This window comes from Castanea sativa, chromosome 5 (assembly GCF_040712315.1).
Source record: "Castanea sativa cultivar Marrone di Chiusa Pesio chromosome 5, ASM4071231v1".
Classification (NCBI taxonomy): domain Eukaryota; kingdom Viridiplantae; phylum Streptophyta; class Magnoliopsida; order Fagales; family Fagaceae; genus Castanea; species Castanea sativa.
In genome coordinates this window covers 36,387,060-36,397,358 of record NC_134017.1, presented here as the reverse complement: position 1 = coordinate 36,397,358, position 10,299 = coordinate 36,387,060, and the positions used below count along the sequence as shown (strand labels likewise).

The 10,299-nt window shown below is 38.0% G+C and overlaps 2 protein-coding genes across 2 annotated transcripts; both read left to right on the top strand.

Moving 5' to 3' along the window:
- The first annotated feature begins 1,082 nt into the window (after nucleotides 1-1,082).
- On the top strand, nucleotides 1,083-1,631 carry LOC142635119 (uncharacterized). The gene has a single exon (XM_075809332.1). It carries the CDS (start codon nucleotides 1,083-1,085, stop codon nucleotides 1,629-1,631), a length of 549 nt encoding a protein of 182 aa, XP_075665447.1.
- Nucleotides 1,632-2,108: 477 nt separating this feature from the next.
- LOC142635118 (uncharacterized) lies at nucleotides 2,109-2,516 on the top strand. Its single transcript, XM_075809330.1, has one exon. The coding sequence runs from the start codon at nucleotides 2,109-2,111 to the stop codon at nucleotides 2,514-2,516; it is 408 nt and encodes a 135-aa protein (XP_075665445.1).
- Nucleotides 2,517-10,299: the final 7,783 nt, after the last annotated feature.

The following is a 10,299-nucleotide window of genomic DNA, read 5'->3' as shown; positions in this document are numbered from 1 at the left end:
ATTGGACGAAACATGGAAGTATATGTAGATGATATGCTAGTAAAGAGTTTGGACGAGGAAAAATATCTGGACGGCCTTTAGGAGACCTTTGATACGCTTAGACAGTATAACATGAAGTTGAATCCGAGCAAGTGTGCTTTTAGAGTTTCGTCAAGTAAGTTTCTTGGATTCATAGTCTCATATAGGGGCATTGAAGCAAATCTCGATAAAATTCAAGCAATAATAAACATGGAGCCACCAAGGAATATCAAAGAAGTCCCGTCTCTCACTAAATGAATTGCTGCCCTTAACAGGTTTGTCTCAAAAGCTACTGACAAGTGTTTACCATTCTTTAAAGTTCTCAAGAAGGCATTCAAGTGGACGGACAAGTGCCAGAAGGCCTTCCAATACCTCAAGACCTACCTCACTACAACTCCTTTGCTAAGCCCGTCCGTACCAGGTGAAGAATTATATTTGTATTTAGCGATGTCCCCACATGTAGTGAGCTCAGCATTGATTAGATAAGAAGGGAGGATACAAAAGCTGATTTACTATGCAAGCCGAGTGCTAAGAGGAGTGGAAGGACGATATTCAATGATGGAGAACCTAGCCTTTGCTTTGGTCACAGCCTCTAGGAAGTTGAGGCATTACTTTCAAACTCATGTCATCAATGTCTTGACAGATCATCCACTAAAGAAGGCGATGAACAAGTTGGAAGCCGCAGGATGACTAATCCAATAAGTTGTAGAACTTAGTGAGTTTGACGTCAGGTACCAACCACGAAGCACGATAAAAGCACAAGCATTGGCAGATTTCATTGCAGAGTTTACTTCCAACCAGGACGAGCTAGACGAAGGGGATAGAGTTTAGAGGTGGGTCATCAATGTAGATGGCTTGTCCACGTTATATGCAGGAAAGATTGGAGTTATACTCAAGTCCCCGGAAGGAGATAACTTAAAATACGTAGCTCGTCTACAATACTAAACTACTAACAATGAAGCCGAATACGAAGCTCTCCTCAAAGGATTAGAATTGGCTAAGTCCTTAGGGGCAGAGTCAGTAGTCAAGGAGATTCTCAATTGATCATTAATCAAGTGAATGGAATGTATGAAACCAAGGAAAATCGAATGAAGAAGCACCTCAACAAGGTAAAACAGCTCGTCAAAAGATTCAAAGAAGCCATTTTTGTTCAACTCCTAAGGGAGGAGAACATGGAGGCAGATGTTTTGGCAAAAACATCTTTAGCAGGGGGAGCCATGGATGACTATGACCAAGTCCAATATATGCCAAGCATAGATCTTCCAAAGGTACAACAAATTGAAGGAGAAGGAAATTGGATGACTCCAATATTAGACTATGTCAAAGATGGAAAGCTTCCAGAAGACAAGGACAAGGCTAGGAAATTGAGGATTATAGCTGCCAAGTATGTCCTCATAGACGAGGTACTGTATAAGCGAGGCTTCTCTCAGCCTTGCTTAAGGTGCTTAGCTCCGGACGAGTCAAACTATGTGTTAAGGGAAGTTCATGAAGAAGCCTGCGAAAATCACTCAGTAGTAAGAGCATTATTCCATAAGGTCGTCCGTGAAGGCTACTACTGGCCAACTATTCAAGCAAATGCTAAGGCTTATGTCAAAGTATGTGACCAGTGCTAGTGCTTCAGCAATGTTCCTAGACAACCCTCAGAGTGTCTGACCCCGATGATGGCCCCATGGCCCTTTGCGCAATAAGGACTGGATATCTTGGGTCCTTTCCCACTCGAAACCAGGTAGATGAAGTTTTTGATAGTAGGAATCGACTAATTTACTAAGTGGGTGGAAGTCGAACCCTTAGCAAATATCACTCAGCAAAATGTTAAAAAATTTGTTTGGAAGAGCATTGTATGCAGGTTCAAGGTTCCTAGGGTACTAGTGTTTAACAACAGACGATAGTTTGATAACATACCTTTCAGAGAATTTTGCGAGCAATTTGGAATCAGGAATCATTATTCCTCACCCTCCCACCCACAAGCAAATGGACAAGCAAAAGTTACAAAATGATCCTTGTTGAAAATTATCAAGACTCGGCTTAACGGGGCAAAATGAGTATGGCCAGCCGAGCTACCAGGTGTTTTATAGGCTTACAGGACAACCATGAGGAATCCCACACGAAAAACTCCTTTCAAATTAGCCTATGGGAGTGAAGCTGTGATACCTGTAGAAGTGCACATGGTAAACCACAGGGTGATGAAGTATCAGGAAAAGGATAATGAAGAACAACTTCGTCTCAACCTTGATCTGATAAATGAGGTAAGAATGGACGCGGAACAAAAAGCAGCAAGATATAAAAATCTCATGGCCAGACAATATGATGCAATGGTGAAACCTAGGTGTTTCGACCTTGAAGATCTCGTCCTAAAAAGAGTCTCTTTGGCAACCAGAAACCTGGCTTATGGGAAACTGGGACCTAATTGGGAAGGACCCTATAGGGTTATTAATTGCAAGAGACAAGGAACATATTATTTAGAAGCCTTGGACGGGAGGAAGTTGGAGCACCCCTAGAATGTTGAGCATTTAAGAAGATATTATCAGTAAAATATCTCCATGGACGAGCATTACCCTAGATGAAACCATCTTGGACGTTAACACCATAGACGAGCTAAAATTTTGTGTTGGGTCCTATTTACTTGCATTTACTTGTGTTTATCATCAGTATTATGTGTTGTATTTTAAATTCCCCAAAAGTGCATCAGTTCCTAAACTATGCGTTGTATTTAAACTATGGATGAAGACATAGACAGTTATCTGTTGGTGTGTAAGTATTTTCAATTCCTTAAAAGGCACTAGCTTGTAAACACGTGCCTAGCTTGTTTGGATTTCCAATATATGTAGCATATGAATTATTAATCTTCACGATTTTATCCACAATGCTAAGGCTAAAGGCCCAAGACAAAAAAATCTCTAGACGTAGGGATGTAACTTCTATAAGCCTTCCTTGAAATAAGGATAAAGCAAAGAAAAATATGCCTAAGGCATACTCTTCTAACCAATGGATGAGGAAATGCGTGCGTATAAGAATATTTAAAATCCATGGATAAATATAACCAGACAGACAAAATAATCCAACTTATGGACGAGTAAATTCTGGAAACGTCTGTCCAACCTATGGACGAGAAAAAGAACAGGCCATGTTCCTGGGCGAATAAAGCCAGTAAAAGTAACGCAATTCATAACATGAGTTATACTAACAAAACTTAAAGAATGGCAACACGCTAGACGAGAGGAAATTTTTAACAAAGACGAGTTGAACACCTACACGAGTGGACGATGTAAATAAAGAAAAATTCGTCCATACAATAATGTGTTCAATAGCAAATGAAAAGCAAATAAACATTCATTCATAACAGTTTGACGATAGACGACCATTGTCCAAAAACCCTTAAGTAATGTAAAAGCCTAAAAAGGCAGATGTTTGGAAACTCGTCCTAAAGATGGTGGACGAATGAAATGTACTTAAATAAGTTCAAATGGTCCAAAAAAATAGACCTCCTACTTAAAAAAAAAAAAAAAAAAAAAGGAAAGAGAGAGAAAGAGAAAAAGAAAGAAAAGAAATTAAACTGATCAAATTTTTATACTTTCATTGAGGGGTTCTCTCCAGTTTTAGGCTCGTCTTGGACTGGCTGTGTGGTGGCATCGTCTTCAACATTGACATCTTCAGAACTCGTCTGGAGGAGATAGCTGGCAGTGCCACTAAGCTGAAGTTTGATGGAGCTAAAATCAACTTTAGGGAAGCGTTCAATAGTCCATGCGAAAATCTTCGAAGCCAGCAGCATAGTTCATGTCTAGAAGGTCAGTGAACTGGCTAGAAGCCCTGAAGTCCTCCACAACAACTTTTTTAGCATCCTCAAGAAGAGTACTTAGCTCGTCATTCCTTTTTTGAAAATGTTCAAGACGGGTATCCTTCTCAACAATATCAGCCTTTAGCTCCTCGACGAAATTTTTTAGCCCCTTGACCTCGTCCTTAGCCTTGCCTGCCACTTCAGCTCAGCCCCTATAATCGTCCTTGACCTGCTGGAGCGTAGTCTCAAGCTTGATCCTCTCCTTATCTATCTTTGTGGCCTGCCTAGATGCTGTAATGAACTTTGACATTGCCTACATGAATGGTTAAAAGTTCTATTAAAAAATAATAATAATAACAATAATAAAATGACAAGACAGGGTAAAGGTAAGGTTACACACCTTAAAGAGGTCATGAACATCAGAGTGTTCAAACTCTTTCAAGGACATGTCGTAGCACACCGCCACGTCCTCTTCGGTCACAAATTTCTAGAACCTCTCCCAAGCCAAGTCTTCATTCTCAATAATGTTCATGGGAAATCTTGGAGGAGGCTGAGACGAGGCAGGAGCAGTGGTCTTGGACGAGGTAACACCAGAAAGTTCAGGCGTGTCCACATCAAGAACTTGGACAAACGGTAGTTAAGAGGGAGGAGGGACAGTGCCTGGCTTGATAACTTCAGGCCTGGACGACCCATGCTTCACCTTCTTATTCCCTTGACGACTGGGGAGGTTTCCCAAGTCCAACGTCTAGGATAAGCTTTTCCTTTTGTCTCCAGTAGAAGGACTAGGCTGAGACTGAGCCTCTGGCCTAGTGACCTCGTCCATTACCTCTTTTCCCTTATTTTCTTTCATAGTAGCCATCACTGAAAGAAAAAATATTAAAATCATTTAAAAGATGATATCAAAACAAATTCTTTAAGTAAAAACTCTTGTCTATAAACTGTAAGTTTGTGGGCTATAGCTTCAAGAGAGGGCTCAAGACCAAGTCCCCACGTTGCAAGACGTTGAAGGGTGACCAATGAATGGAAACTCTTGTCGGTGTATAGACGAGCTTTTTGGACACGATCTAGATAAAACTTTCTCAAAGACGGTTTTCTAACAGCTGCAAAGGAGAAAGGAAGAGAAGGGTTAGACGATTATAAACAAATGACAACATTATACAAAAAAAAAAAAAAACCTTCAGGACGAAGGTTCCCTAACTCTCCTGTGTAGGGGGCAAATGTATCCCTGCCAACCTCCATAAGGTGCCCAGACTAGAAACCAGAGACAAAGAAAAACTCCATCTTCCAGTTTTTATCAGACGTCACAAATGACTTTATTAACTTATAATCTCTTACCCTGGCTATAAATTGGTAAAAGCCGAGGGACTGGTTAAATTCTGAGGATTTGTAGCAAAAGAGGAACTCGTCCATAGTGAGAGGACAATCTCCTTCAAACACTTCCCTCCACAAAACTTGCATAGAAATAACCAGTCTCCATGCATTGGGGTTGAACTGACACACACCTAAACCTAACCTAGTAAGCAAATCCCTGGCAAAAGCATTAAGGGGTAACCTAAGTCCCCCAAGAAGGTAAGCTTCATAGACGCCTATTCCAAAACGAGGATTACAACACCACTCCCTAAGGACGGCTAACCTAGGTTTAAGGTCGTCTAGAATCTGGTACCAACTTCTAAGTGAAGTAAGACTCTTTTCATCTGTTTTGGAAGGAATGCCTATAATACAACTGTACACGATCTCTACCTCGTCTAAAGGAGTAGATAAAGGAACACTCGTCGAGGTACTAGCTTGAGACCCAGAAGTTGCCCTCGTCCTAAGGTGTTCCTGGAAAACCTCTAAAGGAACTCCAGGAACACTAGATGTGTATTCCTCGTCCGTGTTTCCCTCATTACTGCTATTGCTATTACTACTACCACTACTAGAACCACTGTGACTAATGGAGTCATGATACTCGTCTATCGCATTTTCAATACTATTATTGGATGAAGAAACAATTTAAGACATCTTGAAATTTGAAGGAAAACCTAAGAACGAGGATAAAGAGAATACCTGGCTCTAGATGAAGGAGGACTAAGGACACAGAAATACTTCTAAGACGAGGCTCTAGACGACGAATGTCAAGGAAGAAAATTTAAGAAATGTTAAGGGTAGTAGGAGGGGAAAACCACTATTTATAGGTGGTAAAATTTGGCATCTGAAACGACGCAACCAACCAGAAGACGCCACGTGGCATTTTCCTCGGAAAAAAAATTGACGCGACAGGCCTCCAATGAGATCATGACATGTGGCACAATCTGGACCACATAAGACCAACCAAAGAAATGATGACATGTGACACAATGTCTAAGTACCAACAATAGGGCACGTGTCTAAGGACAACAGTGAATTATACAATGCATTGGATGACCCTTGGACAAGGGGCAACTAATGGTGGGCAAAAATAAATAACTCCAATTCGTCCATAGGAGTCGTCCATAGTAGAATGACTATCCCAACATTGGGTGGTCGTCCCTCTTAGAAAGGCCGTCAATGGGTGTAGGGGTCGTTTGTCTGGAAAGTCCCTGGACGACTTCCCGATCCTTAGAAAATTTCCAGATACGGATTTCTTTACCAAATCTTGTAAATCGGACCATGTGGTACTATCTTGTAGCATTAGCAAGATTTTTGTTCGTCTCTCTAACTTCCTACTTAACTTCCCATGGCAGTTACAGAAGATGAGATTAAATATTCTAACTCTTGTGGCAGTTAATGGAAGTTAAGCTTCCACAAATGCTGGGAAGTTACAAAACAAGTAACTGCCTCGAGACTTATTATATAAGGACTCATCCGCATCAAATGAAGGTAACTTTTTAACAACTCCTGAAAAGTTGGAACTCTAGAATTTAAAAGAGAAACTAACTTTAGCATCGGAGGGTTCTTGGTTGGTTCATCCCGGTCACCTTTGATTGTATGTTTTTCTTTTCAGGCCTTCCAAACAATCATTAGTCCTTTGAAGCCTGGAAAATTCAGCCTAATGATTTTCCTTGCATCATCATGGACTATGATTAATTTGATATGCCACAATTTCAGAGTGAATACTATTACTCATTCCCCCTAGTCATTCATCCAAGGAAAACAAAATACATTCCCTTCAATACTTACTTTTAGGGATCCACTTTGGCGTATCACAAATAATATACTTACAATTAAAATGCCCATAGTTTGCAAGTCCATCTTGAATAAAGTTTGCAAGTCCATCTTGAATCAAGGGATCCACCTTTGATTGTACAATGTCATACATACCATAAATTTTTATAATTACAATACAAAAAAAAAAGAAGTTGTATTATTATAATACAAATGATCTCCAATGTAATAATACAAGTCTGGCTTATTACACACATAACCAACTCATCCAAGCAAACACATTTGCATGCTTCTAACATCCCCAAACCTAGTAGACAAAATAAGCAATACTCCAAACATCACACATGATATTACTAGAGCTATCTTGAACTTCTCCTCTTTCTCTTCGGAAATCCTGCGTGCAACCTTGGCTCTTTCAGCCTTTCATTTTGCAACTTCTCCCATGGCACGTGCTTGCTTCAACTCTTCATTAGCAACTTCCACCTCGTGCTTTAATTGTCGAAATTTTGCTAACACAATAGGTGCTGTTGCTTCGTCACACGTGCAAGTGTTGGTGTCCAACCATTTGAAGAACTTACATGCATGGTCATCACCCTGTACAATCAAATAAAGCACTTAAATAGCGTTTCAACAAATTGGTGATGTAATGCACATAATCAATGTTTTACTAATTTTGGATGTGGTACTTACTGGTGACCAATAGTGACAATCATAAAACCTCCTACCAAAAGTATGAAGTTTTAGTGACGTCCTAAGGGTGCAATGGTCTAGGTCACACAGATGCCCACTAGTACTGGAGTAATAACTACTTGTTTTCGACATTGGTAAGAACCTGCCTCTATATCAATCACCAATACAAGAATACTTGAAACATTATATACAAACAGTCTATAAAGTCAATGACCAGTACAATCTATACAAACATTCTACACAAGCATGAATAAAACAATCCAAATCCACAGTAATAGGTTCTCCAATCAAATTGGGCTTACATAAATAGAGAGCCATACGATTATTATAATGTTTTCTCTAACTAAAAACTTCTTAATAAATAGAAATAGCTACTGTCTTCCTCTACTAGCTTTTCAGTCCAAAAATCAAATTTAATACACCTTTGTACCATATTGCAATAATATGACACAACAAAACAATGTCAGGAGGTCCCAAATTTAGTGGTATTGCTGTAAGGAGGTTCCAAATTCCTACCCCACTTGTTGTAAGGAGGAAAATTCACATAGGGCGAGGCATATAAAGAAAATGGAAACTTAGAACTTCAAAACTGAATTTTACAAAACCATGCAAGTTTAATATATTATGTTTGACAGGAATTTCAACAACCAAAGAGAATTAGGTGACAAAATTATTAGTTTGTTTTCTTGATTTTTTTTCTTGACTTGTTATATGGTATTTTGATAGAATGCCCTTGGAAATTGGAGTTTGAAACTTTATGCCATATCATTGCTTGCTTCTGGTCAGAGTTATGTTGCTTAGTCTATGTCACATAGCCATTTAGTCCCACTTGAAAAGGGATGTAAACATCCATTGTAAAAGATGCCATAGCTTACAACAGAGATGTTAAAGTCTATACAATCTAGAAGAACAAAATAAATGTAATCCTTGAAAACCCAAATTGCAATCCAAACCTCCCAATAGCCACAACCATGCCATTGTCAAACCCAATCACATTTGACCTACTAGTACACCCTGACCCCATAAGAATTTCCAAAACACAATTACCAGATTTAGTAATCCACACATCCACTCATATACATGGTTTTGCTAATTGTTAATGTCAATTTCAGAAATTCAATTCAATTCAATTCAATTCAATTTAAAGATCCAGAATTGGATTTAATAAGTTATATAGAAACACAAAATCCATAACTAATCCAAGCAAATATTTTTGATAAAAACAAAAGACAACAAACAAAAACTCAAAATTTAGCTTCAGTAACCAATTGGGTATGTCAAAAAAAAAAAAAAAAAACTCTTTTTTTTCCTTTTTTGTTAGGGGTAAAATTCTACATGAATTGAATTAGAGTCCTGAGCTATTTCAAATTAGATCAAAACAGAGTAGGGGAGACAGAGAGATGGAGCGAAGAGCATTAGAGAAAAATATTTGCTTTGCTGTGGGCGTGCGTTGATGTGGGTTGCGTGGATATGGGAGGCGAGAGGTAGAACACGATGACTTAGTGGGAGCAGTAAAGAAGAAGATGGGCTACCACGGTGACGTAGTGAGGTTTGAGTAGGGGGTTATGAGTTTTGAAAATTGAGCCATCTCTAAACCAAATGGGCTCTTTATATCCTGTCATTCATCTTCTATCCTCTTAACCAAACGTACTTTAGAGCTTTAGCCATAACATGACATGATGATGAGATCCAATCATTTTTTTAAACAAATTTTAGTGCTTAGGTCAGATCACCATGAATTGGTAAGATCATTAGTATTGGTGGGGCTAAAAAGCATATTGCAACGGTAGAGGAAAAGCCAAAAAATTTGACTTTTGAGTTACAATGCACAACCAAAGATGGATGTGCACAATGTGCACTGTAGCGAAGTAGGTAAAAAAACATTATTTTATTAAAAGTTATATTATCTTATTGTGTTGGTGGTAGTGATTGTATGTATATTATTTTATTATTGTTTATATTATTTTATTGTATTAAAAGTTAAAATAAAATTATTAATATTAAGTATTTTATAAAGTGAAATAGTAAAATAAATAAAAGTAGTCTTTGTAGTATCAAATTACTAAATTTATGTTACTTTCGGAATGGGAGATGATCCAGACCACCCAAAACCACCCCCTATGGCTATGGACTATGGCTATGAGGGAAGACTCAGACAACCCAAAAGGCAGGACCCACCGACCCAAAGCTACTGTCAGAGCCTACCTTCTCCCTCTTTCGTATAAAATTTGGTTTTACTTGTATTTCAAGAAAAATAAATACTGCTAAAATAGAAAATGATATACTGCTTATTAATAATAAATTATAATGTACTCTCTATCTATTTACTTTCCATTAATATATTTATATATATATATATAATATTGTATATTCCGTTACATTCTATTTTATTATAAACTCCCAAAAATAAATGGTTTATAAGAAAAGTAATAATAATTTTTTAATTTTTTAAAAATATTTGGTGTGAAAAATGGAAACTAAAAAGGAATACTATATTTACATTATATAAAATAAAAAAATCAAAACATATCTGTTGTCTTCCTTAAAATCTAATGTGTAAACCAGCAGAACTGAAAAAAAAAATGAAAGAATCACAAAAGAGAAAAAAAGAAAGGGCATTTACGTAATTAGGAAGAAGGAAAACAAAAGAAAGCTTGGATAAATAAAATGAAAATTGAGCAGAGAGACAGAGA

Bases quoted from the DNA above. Each gene is read 5' to 3' on its own strand.
- LOC142635118 (XM_075809330.1), top strand. From the start codon at position 2,109: ATGAGGAATCCCACACGAAAAACTCCTTTCAAATTAGCCTATGGGAGT.
- LOC142635119 (XM_075809332.1), top strand. From the start codon at position 1,083: ATGTATGAAACCAAGGAAAATCGAATGAAGAAGCACCTCAACAAGGTA.